Source organism: Oxyura jamaicensis, chromosome 17 (genome assembly GCF_011077185.1).
Source record: "Oxyura jamaicensis isolate SHBP4307 breed ruddy duck chromosome 17, BPBGC_Ojam_1.0, whole genome shotgun sequence".
NCBI classification, from domain to species: Eukaryota; Metazoa; Chordata; class Aves; order Anseriformes; family Anatidae; genus Oxyura; species Oxyura jamaicensis.
Genome location: NC_048909.1, coordinates 11745360 through 11762718, shown reverse-complemented (window position 1 = coordinate 11762718; position 17359 = coordinate 11745360). Strand labels below are relative to the sequence as shown.

General features: G+C 47.7%; 2 protein-coding genes and 2 long non-coding RNA genes across 19 annotated transcripts in view; 2 read left to right on the top strand and 2 right to left on the bottom strand.

Annotated features, from left to right (window-relative positions):
• Positions 1-722: 722 nt before the first annotated feature.
• On the bottom strand, positions 723-3299 carry LOC118175530. Of its 2 annotated transcripts, none has more exons than XR_004755008.1 (3): positions 3235-3299; positions 2611-3060; positions 723-901 (listed from the first exon to the last, which is right to left on the bottom strand). It is a non-coding gene; the product is annotated as an uncharacterized LOC118175530 (long non-coding RNA). The 2 variants fall into 2 exon arrangements; XR_004755007.1 differs by lacking the exon at positions 723-901 and adding an exon at positions 1950-2260.
• A 2066-nt stretch (positions 3300-5365) lies between these two features.
• Positions 5366-5859, bottom strand: LOC118175527. Its single transcript, XR_004755005.1, has 2 exons — positions 5658-5859; positions 5366-5495 (listed from the first exon to the last, which is right to left on the bottom strand). It is a non-coding gene; the product is annotated as an uncharacterized LOC118175527 (long non-coding RNA).
• Positions 5860-6509: 650 nt separating this feature from the next.
• On the top strand, positions 6510-8486 carry LOC118175589. Its single transcript, XM_035341952.1, has 2 exons — positions 6510-7123; positions 7566-8486. Exons 1-2 carry the CDS (start codon positions 6510-6512, stop codon positions 7702-7704), a joined length of 753 nt encoding a protein of 250 aa, XP_035197843.1. The 3' UTR covers positions 7705-8486.
• GARNL3 (GTPase activating Rap/RanGAP domain like 3) overlaps positions 7573-17359 on the top strand; it is a 57624-nt gene continuing 47837 nt past the window's right edge. For 10 of the 15 annotated variants that reach the window (XM_035341843.1, XM_035341834.1, XM_035341832.1 and 7 more), the window contains exon 1: positions 8925-9912. In XM_035341843.1, coding sequence (XP_035197734.1) covers positions 9839-9912 — 74 coding nt within the window. In that variant the 5' untranslated portion in view covers positions 8925-9838. Of the gene's footprint in view, positions 7716-8924; positions 9913-10135; positions 10257-17029; positions 17215-17359 lie in introns of those variants that run through there. The other 5 variants (XM_035341831.1, XM_035341830.1, XM_035341840.1 and 2 more) reach the window with 5 other exon arrangements.

Below are 17359 nucleotides of genomic sequence, written 5' to 3'. Positions count from 1 at the left end.
TGCGCCTCCCGCGGTACACTCCACTCACCAAAGATGGCGGCCGGAGGGGCCCTCGGGCGCCACTGCGCATGCACCGCCCGCGGTACACTCCACTCACCAAAGATGGCGGCTGGAGGCGCCCTCGGGAGCCACTGCGCATGCGCTTCCTCGGGCGCTACTGCACTACCGCTGCCTCAACAGCAGGTGGCCGTAGACGGCCTCCACGAGAGCCACCGCCTGGATTCCCACCCTATTTGCCCGGAACAAGCACAAAGGAAAACGGCAGAAACTTGCACCCCACGCTGTCTTAGGGAGGAAGCAACAGCCTCGAGCAACGTGGCGCTTGCGGCTGGGAAGTTGTGCGGCGGCAACCTGAAACACTCCATTTTTTTACCCGGAGAAAAAAGGCAGGGAGATGAGAATCACGAACCCACCGTGGCCACCAGGAAGCTCAGAACCCCAAGACCACAGCAGAGTTACTCTCACTGGCTGCCTTACCTCTGCCCACTCACCTGTCCCCGAGACAGAAGCGTCCATCTGCCCTCTTAAGCCAGCTACAACACCTCGAAAAGGCAAAGCGGGGACACTTAGAATGACACTGAGAACGGCAACGCAAAAGGAACTGCTGCATCACTCACCTTGCCAGAGGCAGCTCTGGCTGGGATGACGTCCTAGGTTGCAGGCTGCCTTTCAGCTTCAACACACGAAAACATAGTCAGAAGATAACCATTCAGCTGCCAGCATTAGCACCCATCCCTCAACGACACAAGGGACCCCATTTTTTATTTTTATCATTTTGGAACAGCAGACAACTTCCCTCAGCACCTCACAAGTAGACCAAGCCAGTCACCGAGCCACCAAATGAGGGCTTGACAGTTCCAGAAGGCACTCTTTCCTTTGACCGGTTCCTCCCAAGGTTTATCTAAGTCAGGAGAAAAAAAAAAAAAAAAAAAAAAAAACACTCCACATCTGCGAGCTTACCCCTCCTCTAGCATTATTCAAGCATTATTCATGCGAACAGCTGCTCGCAAGCAACTCAAGCCTCCCCTTCCGCATCTGCCAAACACTACGGAGATGACTCTGTGCCAGCTGCCCTTCAGTACGTGCCCAGAGGCAGACCAGATGTTTTTGCCAAAACAGTCCGGACAATGTATTACTACACCGATGGACCCCCACATTAGCTACCATCACTAACTGCCAGGCAGGACAGCTCCAGGCCAAACAAACACACAGGTACACTATAAACGTTACAAACAAAAAACAGAACACAAGCCTGCTCCCCCACCCCCCCCAAAAAAAAGAATAAAAAAGACTCCCAGAGGGAAGCCCTGCAGCAACAGCAAGTCAGAACAGGTGCTCTGCAGCACACCCAAGGAGAGACTCAAATGCCACGATCTGCGACTGGAAGCAACCGCCAGAACTGGGATGATGGAGGCATAAATAGCCTGCCTTTAGGACAAGAGACCGGAACAATGGGCACTGCAAACCCCATAAGAAAAACGCTTCGGAAATGAATTCCCAAGCAAGAGCTCCTGATGAAGCCCACGTGACTTCCGCAACAGCGAGGATGGAAACAGATGCGATCTGAAACCGAATATGATGTACAAGACCTGAAACGCATCTGCACTTTAAGCTGTGGCTGCAAGTCAAGAAGTGCTCAGATCAGCCCTACGATGATGAAACGAGCATTTAGGACCTTCGGCGTGGCTACCAAGTTGCCTCTCTAAGCTGTCCAGTGCAAAAAGCAAGGAGGATATCAAGACCTGAGGAACGCTTAACATATGATGATCATTTTAAGAAACATTTGATACAAAAAAAATTACACGCATAGAGGTAGTGAGCTCTTTAAGCTCCCACTGCAAGACAAGAGGGGCTCAGCTTCCGACTGAGCGTCAGCATTATTCCAATGAGGTCAAGTGTTCAGTTCCCTCAGGATGGCTGCCCCAGGGCCTGACGAGCACCAAGAGCAACAGCACAGCACAGACAACACAGAACACAGACACCAAGCTGGAACTGCCCTGCCTGGCACGTGCTCAAGCTGTACCTGACAGAAACCCCTCACATGATCTCTCTGACTGACCCGATCCATCCTGACAGGCCCCATCCGCTGCAATGACTTAAAAGCACAGACCCTCGCCCTGTGTGTCCATTCACAACCCCGACTCAAACATAGAACCTGCCCCCCAGCTTAGCTTGGGAATGCTGGGAGGCAGGTTCCATCCTCAACAAGGAACACAAAGGCTAGCCAGGATGTTGCTTCAGGCACGAGGCTCCTCTTCACCTGCAGAAAGAAAGCGCCATCAGGCGCTGGCATGGCAGCCAAAATTCTTCCTCTGAAACACCCACCTCAGAAACAAAACAGTAGTCACCTGACCTGCTCTGCTACTGAAGTCACATAGACACCCTCTAGACAACTCCCCGCCTTCCCCTGCCAACTACCTCCCAACACACAGCATTTGCCCCTGAACTCAATTCTCAGGGATCAGAATCCATTCTCAATGTGGACCACAGAGGCCAACTACAATGTTCCCAGTATCTTCTTCATCCCCAGAAAAGAGGAATCACCCCGAGGTGGACCAAAAGACTAGCAAACCAAAGACAATGCCCGCTTTCCAACTTTTCTGCACTCACCTTCCCGATCCAGGCTTAGCGCTTCCGTTCACGACTGTGCCGAGCTAAGGTCACATGGCTTAGACCAAGGAGAAAGAACAGACAAATCTGACAATCCACAAAACAGTCTATACCCACTCCTTTGCTCCCCTACCCCAACAGCCAAGAAGCCCCGGACCCACGTCCCCCAACCCAATACCACCGCTTCGCTCACCTCACATCCCAAAGAGATGCATCACGCTCCCTGCTCCCCTTGCGCTCCGAGCATCTCCAGCATTTCAGGAACTGGAACCGCTGATGTCTGGCGCGCCTCAGGAACGTGGCAGGAGTTGTACTCCGCTGTCACAAGGTGCTTGCAAAGCCTGCCTGACAGGCAAAACAAACTAACAAAATCCACTGACCAGCTCAGGGCCCACACTGCAACCCACTCACACTAATGCCTCGTTCAAGGTGCCGTGCTCACGACCTGGGCTACAAGAAACAAAAAGAGAAGGTCATGTCCGTGATGGACTCACAAGCAGTACAGCCCCTTGCAGGGGACTCAAACACAGAGACCAGAGCCAGAAAAACAAACACTCTCAGGTCCACAAATGCCCAAAGGCCATGAATGCACAGCAGCCCCAACAGGGGTAACCACAGACTTACCCTTTACAGATGAAAAAGGTGACCTTGCTCAGTCTCGTCATAATACTGCGCTTATGTGGTCAAGCCCCTTGCGATGCGTACTGAAGCTCTGCGTGAATCCCCTAGAGACTTACGCAAATGGCTTGATATATCTAGAGATTAAAATATGACTTAAAAAAAAGGAACCGTACCCGACCATTTCCCAAAAACAAGGTAGCTGGCAACCTCTCCTAAACATACCTCTCCAAAGTGAATACCAAGCACTTAAAATCTAGGAGGCTGCAAAGTCTAAAGACTCCACAGCAAGCAAAACCACAGGCAAAAGCTCCAAAATATAAACAAACCGTCCCTAACCCTGAAAAAGACCACAACTTACCTGCCTGCTGCTGCTGTTTTCTGATACATGCTTCCACAGGGAGCTTTGATGATACGTTTCTCCTAAACCCTGCTCCATCATTTAACACCACAGTTGGAACTTTAATAATATTTGACATACAGGCAAAGACTCACCGTAAGCCCCATACTTCTGTGAGAATCATAAGGGACCTAGAACACACAAACTAACATTGCCATTTGGCTGGCGCCGCGCTAAACTCGTCCCGGGCGGCGCCGCGCTAAACTCGTCCCGGGCGGCGCCGCGCAATCACTGACATCCTTTAGAATTTAATAAGGTAACTCTGATATGACCCTGCTCGGTCTCTTCATAATACCGCGCCTATGCAGACAAGCCTCTTGCAGCGTGTACTCAGCCTTTTCCAGTCCTCTGGAGAATTACACAAGAGGTTTGATACAGCTACAGATTAAAATATAACCTAAAAACAGAAGTGTACCCCACCATCCCTAAAACAAGTGAGCCAGCAACCTCTGCTGAATATCCCTCTATAAAGTGAATTCCAAGCACTGAAAATCTAGAAATCCATAGACTCCAACCTGAATAAAGAACCCTGCAACTGACTGAAGAAAAACAAAGCACTTACCCCAAAGAGCAGCCCAGGCACAATGAGCTCTCTGAAGGCATGCCTGGGGCTCGTATACCCTCATGAGCTAAACTTTGGCTCATGAGCTAAACTTTGCCCGGGCGGCGCTGCTGCAGGAGAAGCAGCAGCTGGTTTGTTTGTTTGTTTGTTTGTTTGTTTTTTTTCCAATCTGGCTTGGCTCAACAGCATGCAGAGTGCAGACAAGAGAACTGGGGTTTTTCTAGAAGCAATAATCCCCATGCTTCTGCTTCAGCTTTGAATATTGAAAGGACAATATGACCAAGCAAGTACCTGAAACCTTTTCAGCTGGAAGTACCTCAAACCTTTCTTTTACGTAGGGAAAAAAATCTAGGAGCATAACAGATTACACAGCAAATAAAACAAAACAATTCCATGTAGTAACATCACTTGCAGGAAAAAAATCAGGCACCTGAGTAGGCTATCTTAAAACCAAAAGGCTATGCTGATGGGTCAAAACACACTACAGGACACTGGATCCCGGCCCTCTGCTGCACCAACTTAAAACCCATCCCCACACTCACCAAGGCACAACCCCAACCCAAATCAGACACAGCATTTCAGCCCCAACACAGCTTTGGGACATGCTGGAAAGCAGGCTTCATCCTCAGCGGGACGTGCTCAGCCCACATGGGACAGGGCTTCAGGCACCTCTTCACCTGCGGAAACAGATCGCCATCAGGAACTGCCATGCCAGACCACCCTTTTCCTCTACAACACCTTTCTCAGGAACAATGCAGCATTCCAGTGACCTGCTTTGCTCCTGTTCTAAAGACTATCGCAGCCCACCTTGCCTGTGGTACCTGATAAACAGAAGAGAAAGCAACTACAGTAGCAAAAGCCACAGCACCCCTAGGACAATTACTCTCATCCGCTCCTTTACCTCAGCTGCTTACCTACCCCACACAGAGATGCTTCCACCTGTTCTATTAAGCCACCTATAGCACCTCTAAAAGGCAAACTGTAATTTTACTCTATTTCATGTAGTAAAATAACTGTAATGAAAACTGCAGCCCCAAAATAACATCTACCTCTGTTCATCACTCACCAGAGTCACTCCAGAGGCAGCTTGGGTCGTGACGTACTGTACTGCACACTGCGTTTCAGACTGAACAGAGGAAAACACAGTCAGAAATAAACATTCAGCTGCCAGCATCAGCACTCATCCCTCAAACACATAAGTGACCCCATATTTAATTTTATCATTTCAAAACAGCAGTCCAGTTGCCTCTGTACCTGGAAATTAGATCCAAGCTGAAAAGGAGCGGCCAGCATCACCCATGCCACCTGGGAATACTAAAGGACAAAATGACCACTGTGTTTGCAAGCAACCACCTGCCACACTGCTCCTCTATCCCAAACAGCCTCACCTCAGACCCTCAGAGGGAAACACCTGAACATCTTGCTTTCACTTTGGTTAAGGGACAACCAGGCTGACAACACTCTCACCTTCCGTCACTGCTCCGTGACATGGGGATTTCCCTGTCCAAGACTACACTAGGCACCTGCAGAGACAAGAGAAAAAGCACACCCTGAGGCACTTCACAACCACAGCGTACCTGCTGCAATGCCTCTCTTCCCAGCTCCTTTCCCTCAGCTGCTCGTTAGCTGTATCTGAGATTCTGCCCGGGTGGTGCCACGCGAAACTCTGCCCAGGTGGCGCCGCAATCACAGGCAGAAAAATATACCCCGTCCTCTCTCGGGAAGGAAATAACTTTTCTGAGTAACGTGCTGCTCTTGGCATGGAAGCCGAACGGCAATGCAAAACTACGACTCCCGGCATGCCCCGGGAACAAACATGGCCGACCGGAAGCCCGGCCGGAGCCCAAGGACCACAACTCCCGGCATGCTGTGGGGCACGAGGCCTGGACGCGGCAATAGCGCATGCGCAGTGCATCTCTGCCTGCAGTACCCATTCTTCGCCAGCAGGTGGGAGAAGAGTTCAACGCGCCACTACTGCGTATGCGCAGCGTATGTTCGCTTGCAGTACTTATTTTTGTCCAGCAGGTGGGAGAAGAATGCGAGTCGCAGCTGTGGTGCTTCTCCGCCTGCAGTACCGCTCTTCGGCCAGGAGGTGACGGCAGAGTGCGGCACTTGCCCGTGCCAAGAACGGCAGGTACGGCTTCACAAACCGTTTTGTCGTTAACGTAAGCAGCGGAATCCGCGCGGAAAAGTACACATGAAAACAGCAGAAAAAAATGCACACCACACTGTTGAGGGAGGGGAAGAAATAACTGCCCTGAGCAACGTGCCGCTCCTGGTTTGGAAGCCGAGCAGTAATGCAAAACTACATTTCCCGACATGCCCAGGAAACCAACATGGCCGACCGGAAGTACAGAGTCCCGAAGCCTAAAGACCACAACTCCCGGCATTCTGCGGGGCACGAGGCCTGGCCACGGCTATGGCTCATGCGCGAAGACTCTCCTCGTGCAGTGCCGATTCTTCATCAGCAGGTGGGAGCAGAGTGCCACGTGCCGCTACTGCGCATGTGCTGCGTATCTCCTTCTGCAATACCAATTTTTGTCCAGCAGGTGGGAGCAGAGAGCGAGTCGCCGCCGTGACTCTTCTTCCCCTGCAGTACCGCTATTTGGCCAGCAGGTGTCACCCGACACCGGCCCGGCGCCCGTGCCGACCCAGCCGTCTCCGCCCATGCGCGGAAGCAGAACTGCAGCCACAGCTTCCAAAACCGTCTGCTCGAAAAGGGAAGCAGCGGAAACCAGGCAGAACACCGCACGAAAACGGCAAGAAATGGCACCCCGCTTCACTGACGCGGAGGAAAGAACTGCTGTTCCAAACTACCCACGTGCCGCTCCGGGCTTGGAATCTGAGTGGCAACGTGAAACTACATTTCCCGGCGTGCCCCGGAAAGCAACTTGGCCAACCGGAAGCCCAGAGCCCAACGACCACAACTCCCGGCATGCTGCAGGGCACGGTGGGTGCTCACAGCCACCTGTGCCTGTGGACGGCCTGGAGCCAGCCTCGAGCTTTCTGACCGGCCCCCCATCATGTCCGGCAGCTAGCCCTGCATCCGCATCCCGAGGTTCCTGCCCCCCGCCCGAGGCATTCCCTGTCCCCGGAACTGCGGAACATGAAGAGTGACACTGGGCGGGGAGAAAATCTAATGAAACCTAGGGGGAAATTTACTGTTTTGTGAGGGAAATTCTGTGATAGCATTAGAGGATAAGAAACTACATTTATGGATTAAAATTGGAGGTACCTAGAAGGGGAGAAACTAAGCATTTTTGCAGGGAAAAACCGTGGTAACAAGAGAACAGATGGACACAGTGGGCATCCCCATATCCTTCAGCTGTAGGAGCTGGCTCTTGTCCTGTCTCAAGGCGTCCTTCCTTTTTGCAGCATCTGGTGGTGGAGGAGGAAGAAAGAAGAGTCCTGGTGTGGAGCTGTGAGGCAAGAGGAGCGGAGGACTGATGAGGTGGCAAGAGAAAGGCAGCCAGGGCAAAGGGAATCCCCTGTCACCGGGGCTGCGGTCACGTGAGAGCGTAGCTGGTTTGTGCTGGGTGCCCTCCCTGTAAGCAGGGCTGGGTCTTTGCGCTTTTTTTGGCCTTTTAGCCTGTTGCTCCTCTGGCTGCCCAGAGAGTGCGCCCCCCCTGTAGCAGGGCAAGAGGCAGCGTCTCCGCACCCAAAGGGGAGATGGGGCTCACCAGACCCCGAGGCCTTCCTGTAAGCAGGGGAGGTCTGTTTCCCTGCTCCTGCAGCCCCAGCGGCTTTCTGCCTGCCGTCGGCCCAGCCAGTGTGACCCTCTGTCATAGGGGCATGTCACGGCTCTTGGCCTTTGCCTCCCGGGAAGCCCCTTTTGGCATGTTGAGGCCTGTGGCCTCCATGCAGCCCCTCGGGGCCGGCCTGAGGCTCTCCCATCCTGCTGGCAGGGATGAAGAGGCTGCTCCCCAGGCGCTGGCTGCATGGAGCTCTCTTTCTCTTCTGGAACACCAACTTTACCCCACAAAAGGAATGGAGGAGGAAAAACAGTGATGGGTGGCAGGACAGATGGAGGAAGAAAAAACAGGGACAGGGAGCAGGACATAGGAAGGAATAGAGAGCAAGGAGAAGAAAGGGCAGAGAATCAAAGAGAAACAGAGGGACACAGATTGGGACAGAGGAATCAAGAGAACAATAAATTAGTGGGAAGAAAGACAGGGACAGTGACCTATAGAAAAATAAACCAGGGACAGTGAGCAGGACAGAGAGAAAGAGAGAAAAAGGACAGGAAGAAGGAAAGAAGAATAGAGAAGGAATGGCACAGGGAGCAGGACAGAGAGAGAGAGGAAAAAAAAAAAGAGGACAGGACAGACATGCTTGGCCCAGCAGTATGGAATTTTGGTTATTGGGTCACAGAAGAGAGCTCAGTGGCACTACAGTTTTCTTCCTCATATGTTCTTGTATTTCTTAAAACTGAGGGTTCAGTGTCTTTCAATTATTGTTTACAGTGGTCGTAGTTGAGGGTTTCTTACTCAGGGGTTATAGTTTATTAATTTATTGGGTGGGACTCAGTATTTGTCTGGGTTTATAGTTTACTCATTTACTGATCAGGCATCAGAGTTTACAATCCTGACAATAAGTTGTTGGCCCCATATCTCTGCAGAGCTCCCAGCTGTGACGCTCCTTCAACTGTCAGGGTACACCTCAGCATCTGCAAAAGACCGAACAGTTAACATCTGCAAAAGACCGAACAGGCCGGGCCCCCTCCCCCCCCCCCCCCCCCCTCCGAACTATGCCCTAGTCTGTGGTAAGTAATTGTTGCCACAATTAAGGCTGACTCTATGCTACTTCGGTCACCTTCTCTGGCTCTGTTTCATTACCAGGATGTCAAGTAGCCGTGAAGGTCTGACAGTTTCACTTAGGTGCCCAGCTAACTCCAGCCCTCTGTAGGTGACAGTCCTCAGAAACTGAGGCACAGACTGAGACTGTGTCTCCCCTACTTGGCATGACAATGCACACACTCGACACAGAAAGGAGGAACAAGCAGTCCCCTCACTTAACCACCCTCTCACTCATCACAGGCAGAAGGAATGTGAAGCAACCAGCTGTCACAGTGCCTGAGCACTGTGTTCAGCATACTATCATCAGAAAAGTGCCTGTCATCCATCTGAGAGCTGGGAAGACAGCCCTCCCCAGCTGTCTGTCACTCCTTCTCCACTAATGCTTCTGCATTAAGTGCAGCCCTAGTCCTTCCTTCGAAGAGGATGCCTTCACTGCCACAGCATGCAAAATTTGTGGTCACCTTCAGACCGCTCATAAACCTGTGTCCAGCCAAAACAGGATGAGAACGACGGTCTCAAAAACAAGAGACACTGGAGGGACTGAGCTACTGAGGCACTGACTCTGGCCGGGACAATGACCGAAGCAGGGCTCCGCGTCCCTCGCTCGAGCTGCCTAGTGAACAACGCCAGCGCCCTCTCTGCGGCCCGCGCCGTGGACCCGCGGGCTCTAGGACCCGGGCTCCGCGGCCTGCGCCATGGCGTGCGGCGGAGGAGACATGGGCTGCCGCGGCGCCGGGCCGCAGCGCAACACTTGCCGGCGGCCTCCGCCCCAATGCGCTCGCCTGGTCTGCGTTAACAGGGGAGATCCGAAACCGACGGGAGAGCCGGGGCACCGCGGCGGGAAGCGTCCTGATGCCCTTCTCAGGTGCGCCGGACAGCTTCACCTCCAGCTGCTGCTGGTGCCCGGCGCCTCTGAGAGTTCTCTGGTAACTACCTGGCTCGGGAGCGTCCGAGAACTGCGGGCTCTCGGCCGGCGGGGTGGTGCCGGCAAGCGCCGCCGCTCCGGCATCGCGGGCTGTGGGCGGGCCCCGGGCGCGGCGGTGCCGGGCCCTGCAGTCGGGCTTTCTGAGGGCAGCCGCGCCGGCTGGTACAGGCACCGCCAGCCTGAGAGGGGCGGACGAGCTGTACGTTCTTTCCGTTGTTCGGCAGCGGCCTGCCCGGCTTGGTGGTGACTCTGAAAGATGGGAAAACAGAAAAAACGCCTTCAGAGATCTGTCTAAAATAAACCAAGAAACAGAAGATCTATGAAGAACTAACTTATCCGAATGAGGTCTGTGGGTGAACCTGCCGGCCCTTGATAAGGCAATGTTTTCTTTGACATGGGTTCTATATGTATATTCAATGGTATTTATGTCTTTGTATATGTATAGATAGGCACACACATATTCTCAGAGACATAAGAATGTTTTGCCTACAGGAAAAAAAAAAATCTTGTCCTTTTATTTTGCTTTACAAGTCATTCAAAACTGTCCCTAGAAATGTATAGATGAATTTTTCATGTGGGAAATTTAGAATGTTTTTAAAAGGAAGTGTTATCTTGTTTTCTTTAAAACTTTTATTTTTTTTCTTTATCCACTGCTTTGCTGAAGTATCTAAAACATTTTAATTACTGATAATAATTTATATATAGAGAGAAACATCTGGCTTTACCAGCTATCTGCAAAAATATCTAGAGTTGAGTCAATCTTGAAAAGTTTTCAGTACATTTTAGAAGATAATTGCCTTAGTTCGACCTATGTAAGATACCATTTTTTCCCAGAAGAAAATATAGCGTAATGGCCTTCCCCCCCCCAAGTTACACATTTTGTGCATTAGCCTGCTTCAAAATTTTCATCTTTTCATCAGTTGTTCTCTCTCTCTCTCTCTCTCTTTTTTTTTTTTTTTTTAACAACTCATGTTTTGTTTTGGGATTTATCAGATTAGCTGGGTTTTGTTTGGATTTTCATCATTCTTTGCACCAGCTGTGTAATTGCAAGATACCCCCCCTTTTTTTTTTCTAGACCTTTTTGGTCTAGAATACCAAATTCTCCATTTCCTGCTGAGATTCTGCCTGCCTGTTTGGTGTCAAGTGTGGTGCCATATACACTTTAGAGAATGTTATCGTGGTTCTTCTGGTTCTTTACTTCTAAGTATTTTAAGTGTTCCTGTAGTATTAGTATGTTATCAGTTCTCTCTTATTGCTCTCTCCACCAACTGTGATGACTGGCTTTTCCTCAGTGTTCAGTATGATACTGTCTAGCTTCCTTATAAATTCCATTGCTTTCAGGGAAGTTGCCATGCATGTCCAGTATTTTAATTTAATAGTGTGAAGGGTGTCTTCAATCAAGAGCAGCAAAACTTTCATGTCTCCTCGGCTAACTTGGAACTGGCTGGTTTCTGCTACTTGCAGGCATACTGAATACTCTCCACAGAAAACTCTCTGTAGGCAGTTGAAATGGTGTGATAACTTTACAATCCCATAAACGATCAACATACAGCAGGGTACTAGGAAGCAGATGAGTCTGCTCCTTTGGAGCCGTTGCCACATATGCATGTATATATATATATATAAGGATATATATATGGATATATAGATATATAAATTTGGAGATATAGCTAGTTCAGGAGCTTAAATTAAGTAGTTTGACTCTCATATGGTTGGTTTGAATGCATGCTGGGAGAGCCTTCAGAGATGGGGATTATAGAAGAGTGTAGAATCTCAAACTTGCCAGGTCAACTTCTGCCAGTTCAGGTCTGCACAGGTACATTGAATAGACAGTGTGAAGAGGCAAGCTTGGAAGTAGTAACAGTGAGTAAAGTTTGGCTGTGCACTAGAATGTTTATGGATGGAAGCTAATGCAAACCTTCTGGGCAAGATAAAAGTGGTCTGATTTCTACCTGTCGTTATGACTGCTGTTCCTAGTTGGTTAACTGCATTTGAAGATTCAAAATGGATGAGATAGAAAATGCTGGTTATGTGGACTTAATTATAATTTGAGCCATCTTACTCTAGCCCAGAGTTTTCAAGATCTCATTATTTATTCTGCAAACATTTAAAAATAAATAAATAAATAAAACACCAAAACCAAAACTTCAGTATTTGTGGCTTAGCCTGCTTTTTAGAACTTTGCTTCTAGATGTCTTTGTAGCAATTTGGTTATGGAAAAGATGAGTGGTTTTGATTTCATCTAATAAAAGGAAATGGAACATCAGGTCTCTTCTTGGATCCCTTTATATTATGTAAGTATTTTGTTTGGCTTGCTTCAGAAGATGTGAGGTGCATCACCAGCAGAGAGTTACTAAGTGGTGTGGCTATAAAGGGAACATTAATCCTTTAAAGGTGTCACTAAAAGTGTATTTATGCTCTTTGTGGAAAGCCAAGGAGATAAAATTGACTGATAGAGAGTTGTTTTGAAATCCTGCTAGTATCATTACTTGTCAGGTTGAGATGTACCAGCTATATTCCCATCTAAGAGTCTGGAATCACTTCCAAAGTATTTTCTGTGTCTGCAAAATGCTGAGGATCTCATCTGTGCTAAAGTTGGTTAAAGAGTAAGATCTGTTTCACAAGGCCATAACAAAGTAACGAAGAGTGTGTTTGTGGTGGTTTCACCTTTCTAGGCAGCTGAACTCTACCACAATTGTTCTCTCACTCCCCCTCCTCTTCTAAGGAGGGGAAAGAAGAAAAGGGAAAAAAATAAATAAACTCATGAGTTGAGATAAGGATAATTTAATTAAAGGAAAAATAATTATTAAGGGGAAATTATTAATTAAATAATTTAACTAAAGAGTAAAGGAAAAGGGGGAAAGGGAAAAAAAAAAAAAGAAAAAAAAAGAAAAGGCTGTCTGGAAGCACAGAGGAAAAAAATAGCTCTCTACTTCCCACCAATGAGCAATGTTTGACCACCACGTCCTTGAAGCATGGCCTCAATGTGCCTAGCACTGTTGTTCAGGAGGACAGATATTTTCACGAGAGCCCACCTCTCCCCTCTCCTCCCTTTTTCCACTTTTTATTACTGACTGTGACATCATATGTCATGGAATATACCTTTGGTTTGTTTAGGTCAGCTGCCCTGGTGGTGTTCCCACCCCACCTCTTGCCCACCCGCAGCCCACTGGCTCTTGGGGGGTTAAAGGGAGTCATGATGCTGTGCCAGTATTGCTCAGCAGTAGACACCACACTGGTGTGATACCAATTCTGTTCTAGCTACAGGTGCAGAACACAGCACTGTATGCAGTGCTGCAGGGAAACTTAACTCCATCCCAGCCAGAACCAGTACAGTGTTTTAAGAAAAGTGTAGCACTATTTGAAATTGCTGACAGTACAGATACCACACGTCTGGTGAATTAAGCCCTTCATTTATCTTTATATAAATCATACAAAATGGAATGCTATTATAAAGGAAGAAGCAGATTAAAAGAGATATAACTCTGGAAATTAAACAGGAAAAGTAGGGGGTCATTCTGATTTATACTTTTCTTCAGGTTTATTACCATGCCATATAAAGTAAATCACTTCTTTTTCCTAATATGCCCATAATTATATTTCTCAGACTTTCTTTTTTAAATCATACATTGTGGTTCTTCTTTAAATCATACATTGTGGGCTCATTTGTCTGCCCTGTTTTAAAATATTCTCTGTTTATCACTACATGTGCTTTTATGTGTTATGTGTATTTATCCATTTATGTGTGTATAAATATTTATTTTGGGGGGAGTGTAGGGAGGAACTTGGCAAACAGTCAGCAGCAATTACAAATAAAACAAAAGCAGTTCTTTGTGTCTCTGCCAGCCTGTTACTGCAGAGATATGCTGCATCCTGCAACAGAATAAGAGGCATCTATCATTGCTGTAAGCTGCCAACAGGAATTCCACATCTTATTAGGCAGCATCCAAGTAACCTTTCCTAGTTCCACCTCTGTGTGCTTATTGTTTAAAAAATAGGAAAATAATTACTGACAGTGTGTTGTAAGGGAGGAAGCCCTTTGTGCAAAGAATATTGTGTTTTTATCATAAGATTTATTACAGCATTGAAATGATAGCATGCAAAAGAAATCTGATGTGCTGATCTTTCTCATGCAGAGGGTCTGTGCTTGCATTCCACTCTGGCTGGAATTCTGACATGCTTTTGGACTTCAGTGTGGTATAACACAGGCCCAGAACTTATTCAGGCTTTTCATTTCAGAAGACCTTCTTAGGAAGGAGTTGATTGAGGAAAAAGCTCAGTCTGAAAAACTGAAGTGAGAATCTTCAGCATTGCTGTAGTTTCTAAGATCTGTGCAAAAGTAGGTGTTGTTTCTTTTCTGTTTGAAAGAGAGGCGGTTATGTTTTACATGTTGGTATTACTTTTCAAGGATGACAGTGCGGCACTACAAAGCACATACTTACATTTGAATGTGTGCATGTGTTCTTTTTTACTGTTTTATACCTAGTGTGTAGAAGGGAAGAGGAATAGGGTAAATGACAACTGTGTCAAAGTGAAAATTAAATACATTCAGTAGTAGGTTCTTTCTGTCTCATTACTTCCATAGAAGTAGGTTCTTCTGAAGGAGCAAGAGAAAAGAAGCTTCACTTGTGGCAAGCTTCTAAAGCAATCCAGGTATTCATAGAAAATGAATATTGTGGTTTAGTAGAAAATGCTGAGGAGGGGTAATAGTTTGTTGCTTGTTTGTTTGTTTGTTTGTTTTTCTCCAGTAAATATTTTTGCTTCTCTAACATGGAAGATCCCTTGAAGCTGTTTTACTGGGTATGCCTATTCTTATCTATTAGGGTGTTTCTCAGTATACAGGCAGTCAATCTTCAGTTTCCTGTTTTATTAGGTGAAAAGAGAGTTGTAGTTGGTAAGGTGCAGATTTCTGTCTCCTGTTAGCTTTGGAGATTTGTCGGGGTGCTGCTGTCATGTTAATACATTGAATATTGAGTAAAATCACAATAGTATAGATAGTGAGGGGAGATTACTCTCCAAATTATTAAATGTTACTGATTTAAATTTGATAGACATAATGCTATCTGAAAGAATTATGACATGCTATAATTACATATATGAGGAAAAAAGTGTGCAGGAGAAAGCATGAAGAGATGTTAATCCAAGAGTGCTCCATGCATGGAATTCTTACTCTGTTTTAGCATTGGTTATTCACTGAGCATCATGTTCCAGACTTAGATGCAGCCATCAACTGCCTGCAGTTTGCCCTTTCTACATTGACTTTCAGAGGTTGAAAACTACCTTGGGACTGATACATGCTTCTCTAATAATAGCAGCCAGTTTTGTGTGAGGAGATGGATAAATGGATGCAATTTTATTTATTTATTTTTATTTGGACCTGAGGAGCTACCTGCCAAACTGAGCAGCTGTTGGACATACATGTAGGTGGTCCTACATGATGATGTGAGGCTCAGAGTAAAGGTAAGCTGTGTTCCAGTTGCATTTTATCACTTTTTTCATGCTTGCAGTTTGCTCGTATTAATCTACCATTAAAATCATAGTCCAACTGTGTTCCATTAATTCCTTGGATAACAAAAGAGTCTCTCTACCTTTTTTGTAAGGCTTTCTCCCCCTTCCTCTCCCTTCCTCCCCACTTCCTTCGCCTTTTATTGCAGCTGGTAGTGTGGCTCCTTAAACACACATTAGCAGAATTAATAGTGAGGGATAATGCTGTGACATAGAAGAAAGAGTAAGTTTCTGGTAGAGGATGCAGATTTACTTAGACATCATTGCTGCCAGAAGCTTGTATTATGAAGCTATCCTCAGGTGTCAAAATGTTGTAAACTTTGCTTATAAAAGATCCAAATTAATTTTCTTGTAGCTGACAAAGTAAGCAGAGAGACTCAGAATGATATGAATTCTGGAAATGGAACTCTTTCTTACCCCTAGGGTAGCTTTTCATTAAAATCAAACCTCAAAGTAAAGTTTTAGTATATTACCTGAAGTTGCAATTTCATGGTAATGGTTGTAAAGAAAGCTAAGAATATACATATGATTACAGCATGTAATAATTCCTTACAGTTTACTACCTGGCTGGTTGTGGTATTTCATAATACACAGTAGTGCACTTAAGTTTATTACAAAACATGCAAGCCATTGAAATTATTAAAGGAATTGGTGTAAATAGAGTACAGCCATGCAGGTTATAATTACTTGAGATACAAGTTGTTACTCTAGCAAAGAACTGTTTCAATGGTTGATTTTAATACTGTTTTCAACTCCTACTGCAAAGTTTTAAAATAAGTCTTCACATGGTCAAAGTACTTTATGTCACGTTGTCATGCCTGGATTTGTGATGTGCAGGTGATAAGCATCAACTATATTTACCTCTTGGAAAGGTAGAAAACAATAGCATATATCTACATTAAAGGAGAAAGCAGGGGGAAGGGCTTCACACACTTGAAAGTGTTTCCCATTTGGTTTGTGTTACTCTTAAAGGCATGCAAGGCTTTTTGAAGGCTCAATTGCAATGAAGTGGTCTGGTGCCAGCTAGCAAACCAAAGATTCTGTCCATGTGCTGTATGAATTTTCAACGCTGTGAATGAAGTAATACTGGATAGAGCTGCCATTCTGTCCCCTGGTAAGGTTTTGCCCTGCTGGCTGGTTGTGTTTGAACATGACGGAACCGTCTCTGAGATGACTGCACTTCTGAAGTGTTCGAGCTGTAGCCAGACAGGTTGAGAAAACCTTTTTATGTGCCTTTACTGATATAACAGTAGCCAGATAAAGCCTGGCTTCTAGGATGCAGCAGAAACCAGAAGTGGACAGTGAGCTGGCAAAAGAGTATTGCTGTGCGGAATGTTTTCCCCGGTGTTTTGCTCCTATTAAATAGAAACCAGCTCTGAGAAAACGACTGTACAGGAGCCTGCTTCTCTACGTCCCGCGTTTACCACAACAGAGTTCGCGCGGGGTGCTGCCGCGAGCCTGGCCCCTGTCTGTGGAGGGGCTGCAGGAGGCCCCTGTCTGTGGAGGAGCCCGGCGACCCGCAGGGCCCGTTTGTTCCCCTTGTGTAGCCAGCTGCGGAGGACGGGCCGCTCGCTCTTGGGACTACAGCTCCCGGCGTGCCTCGCGGCGGCGCGGCACCTGAGCGGGTGGCGCGCCGTGCCTATGCGCCAGGGCAGCGGGATGTGTGAGGGGAGTTCTCGTCGTCTCTCCCGAGCGGGACGGAACCGCGGAAGCGACGCGGGAGCGGTGAGGCCTCCGCACGCATGGAACTGAGAAGCGCGGAGGCGGTTTCCAGTCGGCTCCTCGGCCTCACTCAGCGGTACCGGAGCCAGGGAGGCGGGGGCTGATCTCGCGTGGGGCGCGGCGCGGGCCCGCGCTGTCGGTGGCGGTCGGACGGTGCCGTAATTGCATCGGCTAGGACCCTGCGTGTGGGGACCGGAGACGTGGTGCCGGGCTGGCCCCCC

Bases quoted from the DNA above. Each gene is read 5' to 3' on its own strand.
- LOC118175589 (XM_035341952.1), top strand. From the start codon at position 6,510: ATGCCCAGGAAACCAACATGGCCGACCGGAAGTACAGAGTCCCGAAGC. The intron at 7,124-7,565 runs GCATGCTGCAGG...TCCTTTTTGCAG, and splicing joins CCCAACGACCACAACTCCCG to CATCTGGTGGTGGAGGAGGA.